We start from the raw sequence: 27276 nt of genomic DNA, 5'->3' as shown, positions 1-27276 counted from the left end.
CCTTATCCTCACTGTGGCTATTTACTTTATCTCCCTCTCCTTCTCTTTCCTTTCCTGCCTGTTCACCACCTTTTGTTTTCCTCCCTGTCCTACACTCCACCCCAACTCTCCTCACATTCTTTCTCAATTTCTTTAATCTGATCCTCTTTCCCCTATCTTGTCTGTTTTCATGGCCCTGTCTTTGTCCTCCAGCCTGATTAAAGCAGGCAACAAGCCTCCTCCGGCCACACCAGGCAAGCCCAAGAAGGCCACCACCTTCCAGGAGTTTGAGAGCATCACAAGTGATGCCTGGGATGTTGGGGATGATGATGACGAGTTGCTGGCCATGGCTGCGCAGAACCTTAATATTGAGGTGGTCATGGAGACAGCTAATAAGGTGAACAGTCAGATGCAGTGGCTTGCTATAAAACTATTAAGCCTGATATGATAAGCCACAGATGCTTGGTTGACGGACAGGTGCCCTACACACTACACGACATAGTTCATCATGGAGTCTGCTGCATAGAGAGAAGCATGTTTTCCTGATTTCAAACATTTGATAAAAATCTTTCTTCTTATTAAGATGTCAGTAAAAAGTCTTTTTTGGAAGGTTTGACATTAGATTTAGGTGACTAAAAGAACTGCATTACTTATGTGTAAGATGCACTGCTTCACTTTTAAGACAGATGTATACCAAATGATGTGACACACCTCCGCAGACCACACCTTGATTTTCTGTCAACTGAACAGGTGATCGAGAATCACAGCAAGCAGCAGGAGAGACAGAGGCAGGATGATACAACAGAGCTGGAACAGAGAGAAGACGACACGCAGGAGGAGGTGGCAGAGGACGAGGAGGACGAGGAGGAAGATGAGGAGGACGGGGTGGGGGAAGGAGAGGTGACCAACCCAGAGGTGTCGTTTGCTTCCCAGAGCAGCCCTTACACTGATGGCCGCTTAGTGAAATCCCACAGTGAAGCTCCAATTGGGTCACCTAAAGGTTAGTGAACACCACTGCTAAGTGTTCAAAAAGTTTCTTTGCTCACCTGCATATTAAAGCTAGACTGCTTTTACTTTTAGTTCACCAGTGTCATGGAATATTTTCACACCAAACTCCCCTGAGCTCTCTTTGTGTATGTTCTTGTTACATTTATTTTAGTGTAGCTATAAAAAGTGTGTTTGGCCAATGTGTCCTGTATAACTAAGGGTTAAATGTTGCGGAAAAAACATGAAAATGTCACCATATCCAGCACCATAACTTGTAATGCTATGCCATAAATAGAATAGATTAAATGAACATATTCAGGATTTTAGTGATCAGCTTACTCATTTTTACAAGTTCACAATTTGCACACAGTGTGTTTTTATCTACATCAGTTCTTTGTGTGTGTGTGTGTTTATTTACTGTGATCTCACAGCTGCTTGGTGTCACCACATTTAAATAGTATCAAGTTTCAACAAAACCACTCAGCATCCAAACAGCAGAGAAATGAGGAGGAAATATTTGGCAGATGTTATCACTCTGTAGAGCAGTGTTACTGATAGACTGCCAATGTTGTGCTTTGATTGGACTTGCTTGTGGTTTAGACGGAGAGTACAGCACTCAGCACTGACACAGTTGCAGAACACGCAAAGATGCAAACCCTCATAACTTTTTGTTAAAAGATAGTATGAAGTGCTGCAAGTGATGCTTTATGAATATTGGTGGGTAGTTATGTCAGACTACCCTGTTATCTCGCTCTCTCATAAATAAATAGAATAAAAACAAAGCGAGAAAAGCAATACGCTGTAGTGAAGAGTAAAGTTTCATATTAATCCCTGAGGCATCTGTTTCTGGCCCTTCCTCTACTCTTATATAGAAACACCAGGTGACAGCATAAAAGAGACACCTTCCCTCTTACTCCACCTCTGTAATATGCAACAACTACTCTATGTCATGGCTCCTGTTGTTGCTGTGTCACTGTTCCAAAGGTCACTTCAGTGTTTAAGGGTTTTTACTTAAAACGGGGGCACAGCAGGACTTTCTAGCAATACAGAATCCTGTTTTATCCTCTTCCTTGCAAAGGCACAGCAGAGGAAAGTTGTAAAGAGATGGCTCTACTGTTGCTTTGTAGATTGTAACATCAGCAGCACACGCTGTACATCTTGAACATCTGGCTGACTGTTGTCCTGTCTGGCAGGTCATCTGCCTGTCTGCTCGGTTGTCTGATGCCGCGTTTAGATACAGATAACATGAGAAGCCCGTTGCCTTGCCGATTCCTCTTATCTCCTCAGAGAAGACAACGCGCAGGCTTACATGCACTGCCACGTCATGTACAGGGATATACAAGACGACACCTTTTGCACCTCTAGCAAGCATATTGCCACTAAACACTGCATGCGCACTCACTGTACTTGGCAGGTGGACAAACAAACAGTTACAGTAAAGCTGACTGCTGGTTTGCGGTCTCTCGTTTCATTGTAGATTTGATTTTCCTCTGCTTATTGTTCTTGTTTGCTTCTTTTCTCGTGTGTGCAATAACAAACTTGCTTAACACACATGGATAATGGCACACAGCATAGCTTTCATTAGTGAGGCCCAGACTCTCTCCATATACTTATACATTATATACTCATACTTGGCACTGTCCATCCCGCTACTCTGCAGCTTAGACATTATGAGACACACTCACACAGAGAAGCTGGTGGTCTCTGAAGCCTCTGTTGTCCTTGGATTTTTTTTTTTTTTCACAAAAATGCACACTCTTCTCCTGTTCTCTGTAATAGTGGTTGAGGGGAAGTACTGTAGTATTACTGAAGTACTATTTGTGTTCTTTCATGTATGTATTTTTTCCCTCCATCCTTGTAATAATGGATGTAGTGTGACTGACAAGTGAACATTACTAACTTCCTCTAACTTGGCTTTTTCTTTTGTAGGCCTTTAAAAGTTATTAAATGGACAATAAAAAGGGTTTATTGTTAAGCTCACACTAAAGGCTCCACTACGAAGAAGGTTCCGTCGGCTTTAATAATATTTTTTAATTTTTGTAAGTGCAAATAAAGCAGTTGAGAACAGATTTGTAGCTTTTTATTTGTTCCCGTAAAAACGGAAAAGGATATTAAAATAGGCAGCATTCCAGTTTTCTTAATTGCTATGTTGTGTTTGTGTGACTCTATACGCAGTAGATGTGTCATGCTTTGCTCTAGCACTGAGAAATGTTGGCAGTGCTGTTCACAGGGATCTTTATGAACTTTTGTTTAGTGTTCAGTGTGACAGAAGGAGCATCCATCTCCACGCTGACGTCCCGACCTCACCAGCTTGTTCATAACTTGTCTGTGTGTGGTGCCACTGTTTCGTTCTGCGTTCTGTCTTTTTTTAGCACATCTGGGTGAACATGTGGCCCTCAGCAGGCTGAATGAAAGTGTTTGTCTACCAGTTATAAAGGCTTCACAGTTGAATCTGAAATTTTGAAACAACCACAACTGCTGCCATCCTGGAGGCTCATTGCTGAAACAAGCCGCTAACAGCAACTTCATTCATCACCACCTTGCTTGCTTTGTGTAATACAGATTAGACTTGTAGATCTAAAAATATCAGCTTGCTTAACTTGAAAATGCAGTTCTTCAACTTCGGTAACTAGTCAGCAAGCTAACACAGGAGGTTGCTGTGCACAGCAGTTACTGTGCAGCTACTAATCACTGTCATTCGTAATCAAAGTTTAACTGAGCACCACCAAAACTGTCCTCCAAACAGAATCAAGGCAAAGCTCTATTCAGAGGAAGCTGCACTCAATATTGTTGCGCCTTTTTTGTACAGCAATTTGGTGTACACATTCATCTCCTCCTCAGGATGAGTTCTGATAACTTTGCAAAAATCTGCAAATGACATTTCCCTCAACCTCAGCTGTACTTTGTGTTGACTGATAATTAGCAAATGTTAGCATGCTGACATGTAAACATAATGCTTGCTAAACATCAGCATGTTAGTGTTGTCATTGTGAGCATAAAAGAACTTAAAAATCAGAAGTTAACTGCGGTTTTAGGAAGAGCAAATTTTATGGTTAGCTTGAGAACTTACAAACGAATACTATGTAAACAGGAAATCGTCAGTCTCTAACCTTGCATTGTTTACATGTACTGTATTTACAGATGTTCTCATCTTGCTCTCAAGCTATAGGCTTTCAAAATGTCTGTCTGTCTCAACTCTTTATCCTCCCAACAGATGCAGCAGGTGAGCATGCAGCCCTCCACAGACAACGGTCTCTGCCTCACCGGCCGCCCGTCATCCCGCTTGTGGCTCGCATGGCTGACCAGAACACATCTGGCACCCCGGCCATGACCGAGAGGGAAGCGTCCCGTCTGGATAAATTCAAACAGTTGTTGGCTGGGCCCAACACAGATCTGGGTGAGAGATACTCATCTGAAAGTCTCCGCTTATCTGTCAGTTTGGGTTACACTGTGCACTCTTGTGCAGTCCACTTGTCTCACTATTGCTCTGTTTCGCTCTACATTTCTCAGCTTTTGTCTAGTTTTGCCTTTTTCTTTTTGCTCTCTAAGCTCTTTTTCACTTTTTCATTTCCTTGCGATCTTTTGCTTCTCACTCTTAGTTTGCTCACTCTGTCTGCCAGCTGTGCTGCGCTTTTAACGATGCTGTGAGTGGGAAAGTCATCCAGCCATCTGGACATGCAGATTACAAGGGGAAAAAATACCGCCAACAACAAAAGCAAATGACAGGCCTTTGTTCTAACCAAACGACAGGCCTTTATTGTTTATCCAACCCCAGAGACTTTGTTTGCTACCACTGCCACCCCAGTGGCCATGAAATCCTTGCAGACCTCCCTCTTTACAGTTGACTTTGTGTCCTCTGAAACTAACTTTTGGCAACTGCTATGCACCAACTTGTTGACAAGTAGATTAACTACATCAAAGCGGTTATCAGACAAGTTTGCGAATCGAGCCTGTCCGAGTGCATACGTTGAATGATGAGATCCAGCCAGTGACCGATCTATGACTTACAAACAGAATGTTATGTGATGAAATGCCTCTACTTGCTGTTAAACAACAGTAGCTGCCATGAATCTGAAATCGTTTTTGTAAAGCTAAGGTAAAGGCTTAATATATTATTTCACAGCAGCATCTGGAGTTGCATCCAGCCCTGGGGGAGCACGATAAAGAGCATATAGATAGTGGCCTGCTGAAGTAGTCAGATGTAGTCAAACATCACAGTTTTTATTTAGGTGTCAGTACACGTGTCATAAGAATACAGACATATAATGTATTGTTTAAGTTAATTGTAGAAATACAAAAAAAGGTTGATGTTCCTTGGACTAACAACACTAATTACCATTATAAAACACCATCATAATCTATAGCACTGTTATAATACCATTCGAGAATTCGAGGGGAAAAAGTTGCCGTGACCTCTGTCAGTTTTGGCAAAAGCACAGACACTGACTCATGAAGAAATATTGGGGTTGAGTGGATCATTAGAAGAGGATGCAGATCTGGTCTGTGTTAACATTAAGCATGTGCATCGCTTGTCCTTGAGTGGTTTTTGTGTGTTTATGCTACATTATGTGTGTGTACGTGTGTGTTGACTGTGCCTGACACAACGGGAGCATAAAGTGAGACCAAGGGAGAGAATTAAGAAAGTGCGTTGCTTAGCAAGAGAATGGGTTATGTGCCTGTCTAAATACCCTAAATATGCTAAAGACAAAAGGAGTGTGTCGGAGCATTTCCAGTGCAGAAATGACACAGTTTAAATACCGTAGCTTCCATTCTCGAATGGTGGCTGTGGTCTTAATTTACCACAGCTGAAGAGGCGACCAGGCATTAATTTGAGACTGGCTATTATTAGAAACAAGCCTTTTATTCAGACTTCTCCTCTTTTATAAGTATACTTTATCATATTTTAGCTTTCTAATCTGCTCCGTTTCTGCTGTTTGCTGTAAATGCAAACTCAACAGTTTCACAGTATAAGCTGTACAGTGTTTCAGAAGGCTTAATCCCAATACTGGAAGGCTTTTATTTTGAGACATTTCCAGTATTGACGGACTGATACTGTTTTTTTGAAGCAGATACCCATATAGATGTTGAGAGTTTGAAAAATCTGGTAATAATATATCAGCTGATGTGATTTTTTTTTTTAACATACAATTTTTTGATAAGGATCCCTTCAATTTTACATTAAGTTATTAAAGAACTTGGGAATTTTACAGTTGAAAGATTAACTTGTCAGTGCTTTCTGGTGGCCGAGACACTTTCTTAATTACCTCAAACATATCTTAGGACATGTCAGTACAGAAATGCCAGAGACTTAGCAGTTGACATATATGCCAATACTAATATATATGCGATAAGGCTTTAACTTGCAGAAAGTGTCATGTGCCTGAAAATTCCCTCAGATATTCCTCAGTACATTCTTTTGTGATATTATTAATGATTAATCATAATCACATTTGCATTGCCACCGCTAGATTATCTACCTGTATGTTAAGCTGCATCCACAAATCATATTCTGCCAACAGACATGGCTGATTGCTTTACAATTTGAATAAAAGTGTGTGAGTTTGTACCCCTTGGTGCCACATGTAGATTACTTTGAGGCACACACACTTGGAGCATTGGCTTTGATCCTAAAATGTAAATGCTGGATTTCATTAAGTTTGAATGGCCTTAGTCAGCACAGTGCTTCACCTCTCTGTGTGATCCCCTTGAAAACTTTTTGAACGAAACAAACTGGTTCACAAGTCGGCAGCGTTAGTCAGCGGTGGTTGCGGCCCACTCGGGCAGAGTGTATCCTGTACATCAGCAGAGTGTCTTGAGATGTCAGCCCCCATTAGGGCCTGCCAGGCATCACAAGCCGGCTGTCTAAATTTAGTTTAGTCTATGCGCCACGACTAGCCCCAGAACGGGCGAGCCACGCTGCCGGCTGCTGGCAGCATGAAAGATGAACTTCATTCACGGGACATAATTAAGTGAAGGATTGGGGGAGGGGCGTGATGAGGGCTGATAGGGGAAGGGAGAGGGATAGGGGCAGATAAGATAAGATGAAACTTTAATGATCCCCGTGGGGAATTGGGTCATTGCAGCAGCAAAGAATGGGATATAGATGAGAATACAAAAAGAAAAAATGAAATCACCACCATCTGAAGGAATTTAAGCCTACTGAAAAATATTTCTTGGACAAAAGTAAATATCATTGCGTGCTCATAGTTATTTGTTGTTTTTTTACCTTGGTTTAGAATGTTGTTGTTTTTTTTAGCTGTTTTGAGGTATGAATATGTCTGGTTTGAAATACTGATATGATGAACTGATTTTCAATTAAGAGGAAGATGACAAAATGGATTAAACTCCTCGTCCTTAAAGCGGAGGTCATTGTCCCAGCACGCGGTTTACACTCAAATTCCCACACATACCAGTGGGCACTGTTAGTGGGGATGACGCCCCCTTGTGTAAAAGAGAAACTTGACCGACTGTCCTTGAGCTCGAAGGAAGAGGGTGGGGGGACTGGTATGATCCATCGGTCGGTTCCTCACTTGAATCGTGTAATTAATTGCAGAGGCAGCCATGTTTTTGGGCCAGGCCCCCTGACATGTCAGGGCTGCCAGTCTCTGGAGTCCACAGGTGTGTTTGTCTCTGTCTGGTCGTGTTGGTCAGTGTGTGAATGTGAGTGATTTTCTAAAATGACAGCCTCAGCCCATAAGAATCATTATAGCTACCTCCACTTTGTGTTAGTTTTGTCATGTGGTGTAGCAGAGTGCATTAGTTAGCGTACAGTTACACTCTTGGTTCCTCTAGTGATATGAAACTTTGCTTGTGGAACTGTTTGCAACTGTATTGAATTGAGGGGGATAGATGGTAAAATAAGGCAACTGTATGCAGGCTTCCACACTAGTTTCCACTTGGTTTTCTCAATAGCCAGTGTCTTCTTGATCATGTTAAATCTGGCCAGCTTGCCGTCATGATCTCCTTTGCATTCACATCTTTATCACCCCCCTCCCCCATCTCTCTCTGTCTCTCTCCCTCTCCACTGAGCCTTGCGACAGGTTGTGACAGCGGCCTGTTTAGCATGTAAGGTCATGTAGAAGGTGATGACCCATGCGTGTGTGAGAGTAGGGTGATTGATGTCAGGTTGATCTCGGCTAATTATTCCTGATGTCCTGAGGCGAGCCTGTCTGTTGAGTGAACCTGAACACAGCGCCCACTGAACTCTCATTGAGGAGGGAGTTATTTCAGCTGGGAAACGAGAAAAAAATCTACTGATTTAACCAGTTTCACTTCTTGTTAATGAGCTATTTGTAGAGGTGTGCAATGTTTTCACGAGCCAGATTGGAGAAATATGCTCAAATATTTAGCCAATTACTTTCCAGCATAACTCAACCCAATCCAGAAACGTTCTTATGAGTCTAGATCAAAACAAATCACTCCTTCACTTTATAAAGTATTTCTGATTCTGATTGATGAACCAACTTCTTAGCAAATCACAAAAACACTCACTAGCTTGCAGGGCTGACCATCACTGATTGGCCAAACTCCGACCCCATGGCAACTACCACTTGAAAGAGAGAGAGACAGAGAGTGCGAACAAGCTGATAACATGATAATGAATGAGAAAGTACAGTAACTGTCCAGGGGAGACAACTTCACAAATGCAATACTAGATGGTCTGACATATTTTCTGGAGTTTGTAATAGTGTTTAGCTTTTCAGCTACCAAACAATTATTTTTCTGCCAGCTCTGTTCAAAATTCAGGATGAGCTAGTGTTTGTGTGTGTGTTTGTATCCATCATAATGTTTATTCCCCAGTCTGTGTTTAGTGTTGTATACTTTCTGTAAGCCACGTGCTCCATGATGGGCTCTAGATTTTACAGACTTTTTGCATATCTGTTTCTTTTTAATCGATTTTAAGACCAAGAGCTGGCATCTGACATCAAGCAGTTATTACTGGATGGCAGAAATACTGCTGTTGCTATGGCAATGGTCCTTTCCTCTCTTCTCTTTCCTGGCAATTGATCCTATTTCTATATTTTACTTCCCCTTATCATCAGTACCTGTTTGTCTTTCTTTCTCTCTTTTATTTTCTTCTACTTTCTGTTTGCTCTTTGTGCGGTCATTATATTCTACCTCAGACCTCCACCTCACACATGTGCCCCCACACATGTTCACAAACACATGATGAACATCTATGGGCTGTCAACACCATAAATAAAATGCAAGAATAAACAAACCGCTAACCAACAATATTTAACAGAAAAAACAACATATAACTGCCCACAAGAATACATGTACACACTTCCTTTTGTTGCCTTGATGCCTGTCGGTGTGTCTCTACTCTCTGTTGGGGGTGCTGCAGCTCTTTGTTACACCTTCACCACTACAGTACGCTTCTCCCCAACTGCCATCACCCTCACTGCAGCAAGGAGGCTAGGAGGCCTGCTACTTTCTGCCACAGTTGCTCGCTCCGCACTCTGTAGTGCTGCAATCCGCAATCCTGTTACACAGCAGCCACCATATGATAGGCTTACCATCAGCACTGTTTGCAAAAGTTAATAGCCGCCATCAAAGTGGGAAGCGGCGATGTAATTCAATTTAACTCAGTCCTAATGCCTCGTTTGAGAGCACTGTCCATGTGTGACAATTTCAGAGGTGTGTGTCACAGGCTTGGAAAGTGTAGAAGAAGAGATAATGCAGCATTAGACTGTCTACATGGATAAATCTCTGGGAAATATGGCAACTTTACAGAGAGAAGGTTTCCATTTGCATTCTCAGTAGAACGTATTATTGAGATGTCAATAGCACCCATCTGACGAAAGCCAGAGAGAAAAAAGAGAAAATGCACTGTAGGTTGTTTTCTATACAAGCATCCTATTTTTAGAAAGTTGATACTGTGAGAAAAGCTAAATCTTGAAATCACAGCATTTTGTTATTTATCCTTTTTTCTTTGCTTTGAAATTGTACTCCACTTGCATGGTAACCGTACTAATAGTCAGCGGTGTATGTATGCATGAATGTTCATGTGTGTGTGTGCTGCCTCCTAGCACGTCCCCAGGCAAAACACCTGACTTAATAAGGCTAGTCCAACCTCCAGCTGTCTCCTGTGTCAGTAGCCTCCCAGATTGCCTGGCTTACTTTATTCATATGTTACACAGTGCTTTTCCATGTGAATTTTTCCATCCTATCTTTTCTCAGAGAAGCTTGACTGAACACACTTCAGCCTTTACCGTTCACACCTGTTCTCTGCTGGGCGCTTGTAAGTGCAGTGGAGGACATATTGTGTCCACTGCCAACACTTTCAGTTTAATCCTTCAGTTCATTACAGCCAGAGGTTTGTTTTGTTTTATAAATTCTGATAAGTCTATAACCTAAATGGTATTATAAGTGTAAACGTGATTTAATCATAGAATTAATAATGATATTGTCCTTGAGGGTAACAATAAGGTTAATAATTATTTTTGTACTACTTCATCCATCAACCAGGGAAGTAAGCTGTAGCTGTGATGTTAAGCTCATACCAGACCAGATATATAAAATGTTTATATATATATATATATATATATATATATATATATATATATGTATAGGTATAAATTTAGAGATTTGAGTCCTGATCAGTGGATTTTTGCTGAAAGCATTATCAAAATGATTAATAGGTTATCAAAATTGTTGCAGACTAATTGATTGTTCAAATCAGTACTCTGTGGGTAACATAAGCCTTTATAAACAAGTAATCTTTAGTAATTATGGAAGTTTTGGAAAAAAATTCTTAACATATACTAGTCAGTTGTGGAGCATTTGGAAAGGATCTTTGTATGTGTGCAAATTGCATGATTAGGCTTGGATTTGTCACTGACAGAGTTTAAGTCGTATTTGGTCAGGAATGTGCTCCATTGTGGTAAACAGGTTTCTTGAGGCCTTCCTATTAGCATTACTATTCTCACTACCAGTTGCACTGTGGTAGCTCATTATCCTGGTCTGCACTGGTTTCATTTAGCATATTAATGAGTTGTTTTTTTAGAATAGGTGAAATGTGGAAAATGTGTTCCTTCCAATATAACCATTACCTGGAAAAGTAACGTATCTGAAATTCAAAATGTCTGCCAGTTTCCTCATAAAAGTTTTTGAAAATAATTGTCACCAGGTCAGATATTTTAGAACCTGTTCCATCAAAATCAGGTAAAGGCAAGGCAAGCTTCAGGTAATTGACTGTACAAGTCTGTGTATTATAGCACACACACATTCTCACACCTGTACACTCCTCTATGCTCGGTGTCCTCTCCCAGCCATCTGGGCCATCCATCAGGCCTCCTGAGCAGGTATAATCCAGGGGGGAGTATCTTTTTACAAGAGTCCCATTAGTTTACGAGCCGTCTGCTCCCTGGCGCCATCACTTTGTCCTTTAGATGAGTTAGACGGTTCGGGACTCTCTCACAGCATTCAAGGTTTATAGGAGGGGAGCTTAACTTTTTAATACACTGCGTGATAAAGGTGTCTGTCCTGATTGTATTGTTTTTCTGACCTCACTGAAAGAATAGCTTCAGATGACACTGGGACAGTGTCTGCAACAAGGGAAGGTAGGATGGCACTCACCTACTTTTTACCATAGCAATGTTATCCAAGACTTTCATGGGTATCACACAGGTGCTTTGGAGGATGTTATTGGCACACATTGTAATAACACTTGTGAGACTTCTGACTGTTGCATTTTCTAGGGAAGCCTATACCTCTTATTGCTGCATTTAAAGCAAGATATATAATTACTGTTGTGTTGCTGCTTAAGGTTTAGACTGCAGAATATGTGAGTACAAACCCCAGTTTTTGGCGTGTGTGTGTGTGTTGCCAAGAACCTTGTGGTGTTTTGCCCCAGTGGTCGCGCTCCGTCTGAATGATGCCTGAATAGTGCATGGCTCCGGCCCGCCAAGCGTCTCCCCTCCTTCTCCCATCAGCCTCCTGCTCAGCCAGCACTGACTGACAGCGCTTCTTCGCTCCTTGCTGTCTTCCATTCTTCTTACTGGCCTTCACACAGAACCATGCACACAGGCAGGTAGACTGACTGACAGGCAGGTAGACAGGCAGACATGGAAGAAGTGCAGGTGCACACCATCACATACACACTTGCAGTCACACAGCTACACACACTCTCATACTTATTTGATTTTTTTTTCCTAACACAACTGCCTCATATTGCTTTGTTGCTTGTAGTAAGAGCCCTCGCTCGGCCAGTTAAGCTCCATTGTTTGGGTCCACTCAGGAAGAAAACAGCCCTTTATGAATGCATGCGTGATTCTAGTGGTGGCACTTGACTTTTGACTGTGTATAATCAAGTTGTTAATGAATCCTGAGTTCCAACCCCAATAGAGAGCCAAAGTCCTGACGTCACGTCTGGGCTACCTTCTGTTCCTCGTTCTGCTATCATATCTTTCATCAGTTTTCCTGAAGAAATGAAACATGTTGCAGGGGTTTACTTTTCACATTCTAAGACAAATTCACATCCACTGCAGCACTTGCGGTTAGAAGTTGAAACGGTCCATGTTTTTAAATTTGGGAACGATTAAGGAATTAATTGTCCCATTAAAATGAATGAGTGCGGCAGCGAGGGTTTTTGTGTCATCTTGACTTGGTTTTGTCCATATCCATCACAGAGAGGCAAACATTAGTTGATTGGCTGAAAATTAATCTGCAACTATTTTGCACGTTAACAATTAATAGTTTTTTATTTTTCAATGCAAACATCAGATCAGTCTATAATGAAACAATCGTTAGTTGCTGTCCTAATCCATAATGTCCACCAATGTGCTTGTGAAAAGTCTTCTTCTTTTCAACTTTTTAGCCGTCATCTCTACTGTCTGAAAATGTAAACACTGTTCGCTCCTCTCTGTCCTGCTGTTGTCATAAACGAACATGGACCCGCCTCTTCTGTTGAGTCGTGGGGTTTATCTAGTGATGATGAGAAATGGTGTTCGTAAAAGACTGCTATAAACAGGAATACGGAATATACAAGAATATCTGATCTTTTTTTAAGAAATTGCCGTCAATGTGATTTTGATCTGAGGTTTTCTCACCTGTGGAACAGAAGAACATGTTTATGTAGCCAAAATGTTAAAGAAATGGTCTGTGACCCACATGTAAGTGGTTCAGATCCCCATGCAGGCTGAGAGAATCTGGGCCAGAGAGGTGAATAAGACACATGCTCTCCTCCCTCAGCAAGTACAGTGCAGTTGAGGTGGCCTTCAACAAGTTACCCAACCCAAGCTGCTTCACTGGAGCTGCTGTTGTCAAAGGTACATAAGCAACTGCGCTGGGAAAGTCCACATTGTGTTTCTTTTGATGTGACCTTCCCTCACTTTGTAACGGCTCTCAAGCTGCTGCTACATAATACTTCTGGTTATCTTGGCTGGTTAGATAAGTTTTAATGTAATACAAACATGATATTTAGTTATATTTTGCCCTCTGAATGTTTCAGGAGTCATTGAGCATTCATTACCTCTGAGGGTCCCACATCAGAGCAGCTGTTGTGGGTGTTAAACAGAAGGTACATGGTGTCCTAATCACCCCCTGTGGTCCCCAGCTTAACTCCAGCCAAGACAAAGTGCACCCCTGTAAGTTCATGCATAATGGAATACAGTAGACACGGAGAGGAAAGACTGGCTGCAGTTGCCCTTGAGTTGCACATTGCTGATTTTACAGGTGTTTTTCATGCCAGTGAGGGATACCGCTTCCTCCAGGGTTGAGATGGCCTCTCCAGACCAATCCCCTGAGGTCTGTGCCTGCCAGCATGATAAACACCCACAATACTGATCTCACTAATTCCAAAGCATGTATATAATAATGTGATATTTTATTGGTCCCAAAAGGGAGATTCTGTTTTCACTTGCCCCCGCTTGCACTATATGTATACTTTGAAATGATTGCCTGTGGGGTGAATTGACTGTAAATTGAGTTTTTGCTTTAATGAGTTTTTTCTGTAGAGACCTGTTAAAGGAATGTCTTTATAATTTCATGTAGTAGATTTTTTTTGTTGTTGCACAGATTCCTATGTATAGAGGGGAGTGACAAATTTGCCATCTAAAAATGGCTTGTTTGCATTGTTCACTGAAACTGACGGGGACAGCTAGTCCCTCGTCGCCTCCGGGACAGTAGCAGTAACTTTTTTCTTTGCCCACATTGTGACAAGTGCCCGCTGAGCAAAAACAACAGATTAATTTTCAAAATGTCATGAAATGCCTTTAATTTATTCCAGTGGAGATGGGGGTGGGGGGTATGGCTGTCTCATTCATAATGCACAAGAGATGCCCTAGAGAGTCAGATATGTTTTCTGAGAGATGAGCCAGCCTCACACTAATGAAACGACATCTGCAATTTAGCCTGTATGTCAACTATGCTTGTGTCGCCCTCTCCGTCTCTGCCCACTGTGGGGAAATGGAGTGTTATTCCTCAGAAATGATTTCTCAGGATTTGGAGCTGAGATGAGTGCGGCTACATAGTAAGCATTCAGGAAATAGGGGTAGAGCCGCATTTCCTATGTGAGCGCATTTGCATTAGAAGAAAGTGTCACCACAGAGTCTATTTCACAGATGGATTATGGATTACATATTTCCTTATGCAGATCTCCTCTCAAAGTAGCATTTTAGCTCAGGACTAATTAAAATGTGTGGAAGTGTAAGAATATGATGAAAAAAAATCTTTCCTAGTATAATATGTCATTGTCCTTTTAATGTACTGCACCAGTGCAGTGCATCAGTACTCTGACATGTCATGCTGTGGGTCTATAAGTCATCTGGGCTCACGTTGGGGTAACTGTGATTTGGATTCTGCGGTGGTCTGGCTCTCTGCTGGAGAGTGGTTTGGAAGACAGCAAATTTTTTCCAGGAGTGGAGGCTGTGTCTGCGGTTTTCTGTGTATGATGTATGGGTCTAACAGGCACATCTGCTTGTTCTGCTGGCCACATGGTGCCAAGTAAATATTTGCCCCTTGCCCTTGCCACACACTTATACATACCCCCCACACAAACACCAGTGTAGATGCGGTTCAGTGCCCACATTCTGCGCAGGAGCCTCTCCTGCAAATGCAAAGTGTTTGACCGGAGGGAACGAGGCTTTCTGGAGATCACTGCAGCATCAGGATGTAAAGACCATTAGCTAAGTTGTGCCTCACGTCCCTTCACCCCCTCCTCTCTATAACCCCCTATGGTGAGATTAATGCCAGGTGGGGAAAATATAACATAGTTTAATTAAGCCCGAGTCCACAAGATTCATGGACTCATTTCTTTGTCTGACAGTGCAAATGAAGGTTCAAAGGGTGCAAGGCAAGAGGAGAGACACCCTTGACTTTCTGTTAGGAGCGTAATGAATGTAGAGGTGCACATAGGATAACGATTTCACCCCTAAAGACTTGTTGTAAATGGCCTCTCCATAACTTAAATGCGGCTGTCCCGCTCTACATGCGTAAAAGGCAGACATCAGATTCAAATACGTATTCATTCATCCAGCAGTATTGCAATGGGGAGCTGTTAAAGGTGATTTGAAAAATGTATCCACATGTGTTTGACATGCAGTAGTGGCAATCAATAGCTACAGCTGCTGAAGCTTTTTTTCATGAGCTTGCAAGACAGGATGTACCCAAACGAACCACTCTGGGACTGGGACTGGCAACGATTGCAGCACGGAGGCTGGACCACAATGCCAATCAACCTTACCTGCGCTGGCATCAATATTGTATTTTACCATGTCAGCAACATGAGGTGTGGCATGATGATGAAGAGTTTTTCCTGATAAAATAGAAAATGATTTGTTAGAACTTCTAGAACATTGTCAGACTTAAAATGGACAGTTTAAAGAATGATACTAAAGAAGATATGGTCTTTTGCAATGTATGCATGCATTCGTCGTCCTTGTCAAAGCCTGGCGCAGGCATTACCCACAATGCAATGCCGACCGCTGACAATTCAGTTGGAGATTCAAGTGTGTTATGCTAGTAACGACTAGTGTAGCGTCGAGCTGCTAGCCTCAAGCAGAGAGGAGGAGCGGGTTACAGAGGTCTGGTAAGCTCACTTCTTTCTAACTCCACACATTTCTTTCATTTTCAAATTTCAAACAGAGTCTTCATCCCCAACCAATGTTGACTCAAGTGACCTCACTAATGGAAATATTTCAGGCTCCCTCTGGAGCCACAAAAGGCTTTATACTACGTTTTTTTTTTGCATATGCAGTAGTACTCCCCAAGACCTGTAGAGTTCTCCTTTAAAGGCCCCATAGTACCAACCTCAGAAAACTGGCAAATTGACTGTCAGCATGTACATTAAAAGCACAATGCAATTTTCCACAGGTTGAGAATTTACTTGTGGTGATGGGTGGGTTCAGTAATAAACGGGAAATGGTTGCTACGGTAGTTGCTACAGCTGATAGACAACAACTGAAAATGTCCCAGTAAAACTTGTGCTGTAGTGTTCCACGGGACTGAAGGTCCGCTGGTCTGTGTGCATTATGAAATGACAATTGTGCGTGTTGATTTAAAAAAAGAAAAAAATAATTTAAAAAAAATGGTATTCTGATTTAATCTACCTGGGCGGGCCGCCCAAGTAGAGCCTATGCATGGGAAACACTGACAATGCTAACTGCGCCTTCAGATGACACTGGGACACTGTCTGCAGTAGCTTGTCCTGTGTCTGTACAAACTGTAACTTGGTAGCAATGTGCACTTCCATACATTGCCTTCTACTTGTTGTAGTCCTGAGGTGAGGGAATAGAAGGAGCAAAGTGTCTGTGTCATGTCTGACAGAGTTTTTATTTATTTATTTATTTATTTTTTAAATCTTTTTGATTGCGCCTTGCTGCTGCACAGGTAACCTTGGGGTAATCGAAACCCTCCCCATACTGTGAGGCTCTGACTCCCTCCAAACCAACAGAGCCATGCTGTGCTCCGGATCACTGTATTGAATTTCTATATAATTAAAGTCACTGGGGACAAGGTAAGGGAGAAATTTTAAGTGGAAGATGCACAGGAACTATAGTGAATAAATAGCTACTCCCATCAGCTGAACAACCTCTAATGCGTTTCACTCAATTTGGCCAATGGACTTAGCCCTTCGCTGTTTAGCTGATTGCTATTTCCTATTCTGCTATCTGTCACTGACTCTCCGTTGCATTTGCCTTGAAGAACAGGCAAGGCAGAGTCATTAGGCAGCACTAATCAATATCGTTCACTCTGTGCAAAGGGCTTATCAATTTTCAGCCAGTTCCTTGAATAAGAGTTGAGGAAGAATTTGGCTTATTCATTAGGTACATTTGTTTCTTTTTTTTTTAACCCAGAAAAGTATGTTAAGGCAGTGCCATTTCATTTGCACGGAAATCGATTTCCCCTCTTCCCTCCACTCTCGGAATGAAGGTAAAACAGTGGTAGTGCAATTACAAGTGAAGAGATTTCCATGGTGTTTTTATGTTTGTCTCAGTTTGACTGTGGCAACTTGTCTTGCTGAATGCTAATGTGTGTGTGTGTGTGTGTGGGGGGGGGGTCGTAGACTTGCAGGGCCCAGGCAGAGGGAGACCTATCAGTGAATAATGGATGACTTAACGTTAGTGAGAAAAACGCACAGTCATACATCTTGAATACCCTAAGCTGCCTGGTCCTGGTAGACAAGGTCAGTCAGTGATTTCACTCCCCCTCTGGGAACAGTTATTTGGGTGAAGAATATGTGTCATGGATTGTCGAAAAAGAATTCAGCAGTTTCAATGTCCTGGGCATCTGATGGGGAAACCGTCTACTTGACATAATCTGTAATGTTAAATGAACTTGTGCGACTTGGCTATCACGTCATAGCCAAAAAGAACCAGTTGGAACTGGGTGGAGACATTATGGCATGAGTTTGGTCAGTTTAAGCCCTGAGCAAAAACTGTTACAGTCGCACTGCTACAAACAATGGCTTTAGCTCTATGTATGAACAACATCTCTTTTTGGTGCAAGGAAATTATATCCTGGACCTTTAGTGTAGTCTAGTTATTATGTTCAATTTACTAAAAATAGGATGAAATAGAAGACACAGTTTGCTAAATACCACAAGACAAAACATTTTCTCTTGAGTGACTGCTGATCCTGACACCCATCCACCCTCCCTTACTGCTAATCTGTGTGTGTGTGTGGGATATGGGCTGGATGTAATGTGTAGCATCTAACATTAAGCCATACTTTCTGGGTCTTCAAGGACCCAAAGGGAGCTACTCTCAGCCAATTTAAAAGTTAAATTTTCACCTTTCCATCAGATTTATTTTACATTATAGTCTGCCTGGCTCTCCCAGCCGGCCTGGGGAGAACGTAGGTAATAATCCACTAACCCATTAGATAATTTGGGTGAAGGAGAAGAGAGACAAAAAGGGAAGTTTGGACAGTGAGGACATGGTTGGTCGGCTGGTTGGTAGATTGAATGTTTGATTGAATGATGTCTAAGAATGATTTACTATTCCAATAATAGTTTGAAAATAGTTTTTATTGGGATAATTTTGTGACACGATTCCTTTTATCGCAGTGAGGGTGTATTTGTTAGCATACAAGGCCATGAAGTCAACCGTCATTAAAAACTGTTTTAGAATTTTATGAAATACATAGTGATCATGGCGGAAGGTAGAAAAGCCATTTTTATTTTTAGAGACAGAAACAATTGAAAAAACTCATTATTTTGGGTCTTTGGAAAGTTATTTTTTATTCAATGAAATATGTTTACAGGTGAAACAAATGTGGTGAAACATGAGCATTTTAGTATCTCTTTGGCTGTTTATTGCGTCATTTGTTATCTGTGATCAGAAATGTAGAAAACATGGGAAGGGAATAGAGCTTAACTGATTTTTGAGGCTGATGCCAATATCGATATTTGACATGAGAATTTGAAATGATCTGCACAGTAATATAATCAAATAACAATATATTGGCCAACATCCACTCATAACAAACAATTTTGGATTCCTTAAATGTTGTAATATGATAATTGTGACAAACATATGTCCTGAACAGGAGGACATTTTGAGGTTAAAAGAAAAACTTGTCAACACTCCCTGCTGGTTAAACTATGCAACTTAATTACCTCAAACATATCTTTAGCATTTGTGTACCACAATCTGTTATTTATTTTATTGACATATATGCCCATATGGATACATCTCTGATGAGCTAATATTGGTGATAACGTAATATCCATTGCCAACGCCATTTGGTTGGGCTCTAGAGGGAAATCAAAGTCTTTGTGTAAACTAATGTGTGAACTGTGTGAATCTAACATGGACCATCTGGTATTTTTGTTGTTGTTTTACAGAGGAGCTACGGAAACTCAGCTGGTCCGGAATCCCACGACAGGTCCGACCAATAACGTGGAAGCTGCTTTCAGTAAGTTTCAGTAACTTTTATGCACAGTATTCAATCTCAAACACACACACGCTATACATATATACTGTACTTTCACACACCAGTAGACACATTGAAACAAACACTCATTTGTATAAAACACAGAAACACACAAAAACACACATACAAACACACTCAAAGACAAAAACCTGTGTAACCTCAAACATAAACCCGCAAGTGAAAATCATTCATTCATCATCCATCATATGCACATACACACACAGATAAAACCGCACAAATAATACGCATTACTGAGGATCTTAGGCACGCACTCACGCAAATACACAAATGCACAAAAAGTTGCTGTCATGTTGTTTTGATTTATGAAGACTGGTAACAGGCTTTTTTTCCAAACTTCAATGGGGAAAATGAATTGCAAGGCACAAATAATTTATTCATGAGACGCGTGGTGTGTTTACTCATTAAGCCATTGTTGTTGTGTACAGCTCCTAGTCTGCAGAGAGAAGACCGGCTTTTTGAACGGCGTGACTCTCCCATTAATTACTGCACAATAGTTAATGTGCCGCAGAAAAGATGTCATTAAAGGTGTGTGTGTGTGTGTGTGTGTGTGTGTGTGTGTGTGTGTGTGTGTGTGTGTACGTGCGCGCGCATGTGCCTTTTTGTGTTTTTTGGTGGTGGGTAGTTACCAACTGGGCACTTTAACCATTAACGGCTGCTTTGTTTGGTACTCCACTGAAGTGAGGGCTCATAATGCCGTATGAAGTTGCAAAGCATTGGCTGCAGTGTAGTCAGCCAGGCTCAGGGGAGGGGAGGGGCACCTCAACACAGCTTTTTGTGTGTGTGTCTGGTGTTTTAGCTAATGTACCATAAATAACACCCCATTATTGGTTTGTTCGTGTTTGTGTTGTTCTATTGTGCATTTTTGTGTTTGCGAGTATATAAATCATGTGTGCATTCATGTGTGTGTAGCAATTGTGTGTGTACATGTGTATACCGATATGTTTATATACAGTATGTATTTATGTAAAGAGAACGCTGCAGTGAACAGTGGGGTTGCAAAGCGCAGCTGCCTTATGGCCTTCATAAATGATGGTTGGAACGCCTGAAGGAACGCGAAGGAACCAGATATAAAAGTAAAAAGAGTAAAGAAAACAAAATAAAGGAAGAAATGAGGGAGAAAAAAAGTAATCACAGTGTTGTAGAATAACATAAAATACAGTGACGGAGAAATAGAAGAATGATCCCTCCGTCACAAGTTCTTCTTCCTCTGTTACAAAGCAGTTAAAAAAACATTTTGGGAAACACAGCTTCAGAGCTTTAGTAGTCGTTGTAGTAGTAGTTTTTGGAACTTTTGAGAGAGCCAGGCTAGCTGTTTCTTTATGCTAAGCTAAGCTAATCACAGGAATCCCTCAAGCCTCTCCTGCAGTAATCTACTTGTCTGTTGTCCAACCGCATGCTCAATATGTTCCAAACAGTTGCATTTTTGTTAAAATACTGCTGAATACTTCAGTGTCACACCCTCACCCTTCTTAAAGCCACAAAGCCTTGAAACCCTGAAGCTGCTAAAGAGCTGGTTTATTTCCTCAGTTCAGGTCTGAATATAGGATTTGCAACTTTCTGTCTGAAAAAAAATCAAGCTTGTGCTTTGCTATACAACATGGTCACCACAAGCCGACATATTTTATATTCTGTTTCATCGACATATTGGACATGTTTTTAACAAGTTTAAATGGCGGTATAATGGAATACAACTACCGTCATTGAGGACATGTGTGTCCGGATGACTTTAATAAAATATGCAGGGGATGTTTTGACTGTGCAAACTTAAGATCGAAATGTGGAGTTATCAGCCCCATCCTGCAGGGTTTCAGATAGGTTTCTAGATCTTAGAGCCTTGTGCAGTGTGAATTATCCCAGGGTTAAATCCAAGATTTGGATTAAAGTGAAAAGTGGGCAGTGTCAAAACCACTCATATCTTCTGAAGTGTCATAACACTTGACTGCCTTCTCTGTCCTGTCTGTGGTATGATCCAGTGGAGAAATAGATAGGAGGGATCAGGCTCGAAAAATCTATTCTCCTTCTTGCACGCATGCACGCACACACATAGACACACATTCAGACTCGCGGCCCACGCTGTATTCCATAAACTTGGCAGAGGCACCTAATAAAACTTCACTCCAGTAGTGTCCCTTGTGCCCTTCTCCTGCTCACCAGCGTGCACCAGCTTATTTGATTTTTTCCTCCCCTCCAGCAGGCATGCTTGAGCCACGCTCGTCTTTGCCTGACAAAGACGGGGAAAGTTTTCCCACTGAGGTTGGAGCTCGGTAATGCTCCCCCAATGGCCCGCATTCACCACCACATCTCAGATACCGTCCATAACTGTCTCCGCTGTTATTAGCCAGTGTGGAAATTAAAAAAGCAAGAAGCAGGTGAAAACATATGAGAGGGAGAGAGCAATTTTTAGCCTCACTGGATAGCTACCTCTAGCTTCGTTTTTACTATTTGAGCAAGAGGCTCCACAGGTTGCCCCCCCGGCCTCGGAAACACATCCGGTTGAACTTCCTATTATTTCAGAAATAATACCGTCTTATTTCATTATTTTAAAGAGCACTTTGTGTCCGAGCCTGAAGGAGAAAGGAGAAATTAAATGGTTTTTCTGCTTTGTGGAAGAATGTCAGCCTGTGGCAATATGTACATTTGCTAATGGAGTGTGGCTGTTAAATGTGAAGTGGTGGGAGAGGAGAAAACTAACTGGCTGTGGAAATACTGATAAGGCTAAAGGGTTATATGAGATGTATCAGGAAGCAGCGGCAGCGGGGACAGATTCAGAGTTTATTATGTTAAACCGTTACCTTACAACAGTACACATAATTACGTCGCTTGAGAGTAAATAACATTTTTTTTTCTTCATGTGAGGCAGACTCCCAACCTTCATATGCTCATTCTTAGAGACATCTCACACCTTGGCTAGAACATTTTCTTCCCTTTCGGTCTGCACACTTCTACTGTAGTTCACCAGTAGTGCAGGCCCACTGTCCCCTCACAGTATTAACAACTCAGACCCGAGCAAATCGCTTTTTGTAAACAGATCCAGGGCCAGGAATTTAAAGATGTTGCCTTTGTATATATATGTTTGGTTTGTATATCCGTGGGGATTAAGGATGGGTCATCCTCAATAGTGAAGATATGAAAAGCTTACTGCTTACTGTTCCTCTTCTGGGTTATACCACAGGCTTCTTGGAAACTTTAAGACCTTTACTCCAAAGCCTTCTGCAAGTGAACATTAACTTCCACACTGAGTGCGGTCACATGGGCAACAGTATTCTGGTTATTATCAGGAGTATCTGGAGTATTATGTGTTGCGCATCTAAACACCATATCCTGGTTTCAGAAATAAAAAAAACCCAAATGTATCTCAGTTTTGAGAAACCTGGATGTGCTAGATGGAGGACTCTGATTAAATCAGTGATACTGTGACATGCAAACACCATACCCAGGTTTCTGATCATTCTCTGCTTGCAGGTGCAGCTCAAGTAGCAGGTGGTCAGTAAAACAAAAATGATGATGGTGAATGATGTAATGATTATCAACCCCCCGAAAATGAATAGAAAGTCTGGCTTTGGTAATGCAGAGGTTGTCGCTCTTGTTTTCCATTACTGGTGATCAAATGAGGCTGAATGCAGCAGAGTTCAGGCAGCCAGGAACCAAACTGTGTTCATCCTCAGCTGTTGAGGTCAGTACAGCAAACTGAAGTATTGAGGCTGTTATTGGTCACTTAGTACAACCCCAGATGCAGTCTGGGAAACATTGTCTAATTTCTCCAAAACTATCCACTAAAATTAGTTTCTGAATAAATCTGAGGTAAGAAATAAGTCACGCAATTGCAGAATCATGCTTCGTTTATATGTCTACAAAGGCGGTGAGTCACGGTATGAAAATGATTCTCATAGGGATGTTTCCAAACTTCATGTAGCTCACCAGATGTAAGTGTAAAAATGGACATGTAGAGACACGGCGACGAGAGTTTTTAAAAAAAAAAAAAAAAGTAAAGTTTTGTTTGTTCAGCTTTTTCTGTGTCCGTACTGGGACAGTTTGTTTCCAGTCTGCCTCCAGGATTACGTGCGCCTGTTAAGTAGAAATCAATTTAGATTTTGTGAAGACTTAACAGAAAAAAAACTATTTCATTCAAATTCCCCAAATGGATTCCCCAAGCATATTTCCCCTGTTTTTTTTTACAGAGAGCTTACTGAAGTGGAGGGTCCATTAGAGGGATGGAAGGGTCCAGGAGTAGATTGATGCAAGGAAGAATGAAGAGATGAGGTTTTTGTAGACTGATTAACAGAGGCAGGAGGGAAGCACTGTGCCGCCACATTTTGTACCACTGGCAGATCGTGCAGAGCCGTCATGCATTTATGCTTTGCTTTCAATCTTCCATCGCTCTATTTTTTTTTTTTTTTTTTTTTTTACATCTCTACTCATCTTGGGAACTTGATGCACTTTACTGTGAGACGTATGCAGTTATTTTAATTCTCCATTTTCTAAAAGCTGCTTGTGCATGTGTCTGCATCCTTTCCCTTCGAACCAATTATCCTTAAAACACAATTTTATGTGTGTGTGTGTGTGTGTGGGTGTGGTCCTGTCCTGTCGAGCAGTAATGCAGCTGCAGTGTCATTGACCTCCACTAAGCTGTCCATTAACCTTCAACACACACATGCTCTCCTCTCCCTCATTTGGCAGAGTGCACCTAACACTGGAGCCCAATGTTTTGTAGCTGGCCTGTTGCGGTTTCTGTTTGCGTGTGTATTCATGTGTTGTGTGTGTGTGTGTGTTTGCATATGGAGCCGTGTCAACATGTGACGCGTGGACTTTTTGGCAGAGAGCGACTGTGGGAAAAGTCACAGTCAGTGCTTAGCCTGATTTCTGTGGGCACAAATGTGAGCGTCTGGCTGACTGGCAGCACCGACGGAGAGGCGGCAGCCGGGTGGACGAGGATGGAGTCTGCCTCCTTCAGAGTCTTTTGGTTGTGAAAGGATTTACTTTTTTTTGTTTTCAGCATTTGTAAGTTAAACCAACAGATATACAGACCTACTGAAGGTGGAAAAGATAAAGGGGCTGACAGGAGAATGTGAAACGTGATGCGAGGTGTCTTTATATGTCATAATGTACACATATGAGCGTGTGGGACCATGGTGTTTGTAGTAGGATTTTGTATGTGTTAGCCTGGTGTGTTTATATGTCTGTAAGCAAAGTTGTGTGCAACAAATAAGCCTCTCGACTCTCCAGACTTCTCCAGGGGCCTTGAAAAAATGAATAAATAACAAGAAAGGGAACCTTTTTGTTGTAGCGCTTATTGATTTTCCTCTAGACAGTTGTCCAAAATTGATACTTTGTGTGTGTGCAGAGATGCACATAGATTACACACACACACAAGACCTGTGCAGACTGGATGCGTTGGTGCATGTTGAGTTTAGTTTGATGGCTATTCCACTAATGACAGTCCAAAGCAGAGTTGCTCTCAGATGTGACTTCACAGCAGCCAAATGCTCTCAGGAAAATGCTTGGTTTCAATTGAAAGTAGTGACAAATGTAAGAGACAGACAGGCTGATGAAGCGAACACAGCGTCTGTGTGTTTGCTGTAACATTTACAAGGAACTCTTGTAAGTATAGTTGGTTTAGTCTTGACCTTTGGAGCTTTCAGCAGCATCTCAGTCTTCTGTAGAGAATGGCCTTGACTGTGGTCCCTTTGGTGAAGTCACGTGATAAAAAACAAAAGCAAACAGGGTCACTTACTAGCTTTTTGGCCTTTTCTGATTTTCAACCGTATTCCATTGTCTTTTTCAGGGAATGTAGCTGGCTCGGGTCACATGATAAACGATTAAACTAAATATCTATTTTAATATTAAACTAAAAAAATATATCCTTTAACACATTTCCGACTCCTCGTTATGCAATATAAAACTTGACAACAACTATGATAAGCACCTTTTGTAGGTTTAACAACAAGACAATCCGGCAAGTTTTTAGAGCCAGCAGTCATGTTGGAGTTCTGTTTTGAAGATTTTAACTTGGTGAATATTTTAGAACCCCTGGTCCCAGCTCTCGCTTTTAATAGACTTTAGATTTGTTGTTCAGTTTGGAGTGGACTTTCTCGTCATTGCATAAGCCTGACCACACAAGGAGGATACACACTTTCACAAATGTATGCTCACATAAACTGTCTGAGAAACACATTCCCAGAAGCACACGCGCACACAGATAGGTACAGTGTTTCCCACAGAATTATTCAAGACTGTGGTGGGTGAACCTCAGACCCTCTAGGGGGGTCCAGCGGTCATGCTCCCCCGGAATTGTTTTTTGTACATTTTAAAGTTAAATTCATCAATCGGGCAAAATTAAGAGGTTGATCTATGAAAAACATTTTGCTCTAGTAAACTATTTAATCATAAACACGTGGGTTGTTCGGTTGTATAGATATGAATGGTGATGACTCAGCAGAAAAGTCACTCCCACAAAGCATGGTAAAGGCAATGGCAGTTCTCAAATGGTTAAAACACAAAATGGACTAGAGCACACATTTGAACCATCAAAGAAATTAAGCAAAAGTGGTTACCTGTGTTGAACTGGTTTAACTTTAACGTTAATTAGCAAAAGTAACTTCGGTGCTGCCAGTCAGCCAGACGCTCACTGCTGTCGTACATTGATAATGATACATTTGTGTTTGGACTAGTGGATAACTGTAGTGGATACAGCTTGAAGTGGAAAAAGAAGTGCCAGTACTCCCCTTATTCACATGTTGGCGTGTGTATCAGCCAGTATCAGCAAATCAGGTGCTAACGTTAGCTTGCTGCTCCCAGCCTGTACTTTTAGTAAGGTTGGGTAGGATTTGACTTAGAAGCTCTGTTGTGTCATCGTCTGACCGTGTTCATGCTCTCTTTGTGCCCTTTTGGAGCCATGCCAACAGTTTTATGACGTTAGTTAGACTAGCTGCTGACAGAAAAGCAGGCAGGCGAGAACGGGAACAGGTGAGCGTCATGTAGTACTCCCTGGGTAATGCAGTTTATTTAGGCCCAGAAAATCTGATATGGCTCGGGAAGCAAAGAGTAGGCCTGCCGGCAGCTTGGCAGCTAACACAATGTTAGTGTGAAAATATTTTCGGGTCGTTTCAGGTAATTAATGGGAAACACTAAGGTAGCTCCCCTAAGAGGCACAAAGCATTTGGTCAAGTTGTCTTTGAAGTGTGTCATTTACGGTCTGTGTAATCCCAGGTGGTGGAGTTTGGTTTGGGATTGAACTTGGCTAAAGAACTCAAAGCAAGTCAGGGTTTTAGAACAAGAGTTTAGAAATACAGCCTCATTAAATAGACTATACTGACAGACAAATAGCTGAATTAATGAGTCCCATGTGGTACCCACAAGTGTAGACAGGTGTATTAGGTTGGAAACTATTACAATTACTTGCTTAAGTTTATATGGGCCTGTACTAGTATCACTACTGTTTTCAGAATTTCACACAATGTTGTATTAGCGATTTTTTAAATTTCTAGGTTTAGACGAGTTTAACAGAAAACTACTGTATGTTGGACAATACGATGTAAAACATGGTATGTCAAAGAATAAAACCTTCCTCCCTTTCTTTGTCTCTCTCAGGGTTACCTGCCAGCCAATGCGGAAAGGAGAGACAGCGTCCTACAGAGGAAGAGACAAGAATACTTTGGCTTCATCCAGCAATACTATGACTCCCGCAATGACGAACACCATCAGGACACATACAGACAGGTATATGCATATACAGTCCAGCACGCACACACTCACAGGTCCTGTTTACTTGTTGTGCATCTAATCATTTCTTCTACATCTGACTGTTTTTTAACGGCTGTCTGAATTGCAGAACTTGAAGGACAGAATGAAAGATGAACTACAAAAGGTTCCATTTCTAATTACAAGAACAACGTCTTGTCCCTAATGTATTCC

At 41.6% G+C, this 27276-nt stretch overlaps 1 protein-coding gene across 1 annotated transcript in view; it reads left to right on the top strand.

Annotated features, from left to right (window-relative positions):
* The window catches only part of tbc1d22a (TBC1 domain family, member 22a), a 104307-nt gene that overhangs the window by 2545 nt on the left and 74486 nt on the right, over positions 1-27276 (top strand). Inside the window, exons 3-7 of the mRNA XM_070929025.1 lie at positions 193-376; positions 730-979; positions 4181-4363; positions 19256-19326; positions 26953-27081. Coding sequence (XP_070785126.1) covers positions 193-376; positions 730-979; positions 4181-4363; positions 19256-19326; positions 26953-27081 — 817 coding nt within the window. The remainder of the gene's footprint in view (positions 1-192; positions 377-729; positions 980-4180; positions 4364-19255; positions 19327-26952; positions 27082-27276) is intronic.

The sequence above is a fragment of the Enoplosus armatus genome, chromosome 22, assembly GCF_043641665.1.
Source record: "Enoplosus armatus isolate fEnoArm2 chromosome 22, fEnoArm2.hap1, whole genome shotgun sequence".
Lineage (NCBI taxonomy): Eukaryota > Metazoa > Chordata > Actinopteri > Centrarchiformes > Enoplosidae > Enoplosus > Enoplosus armatus.
This window is presented reverse-complemented; position numbering and strand designations above follow the sequence as displayed.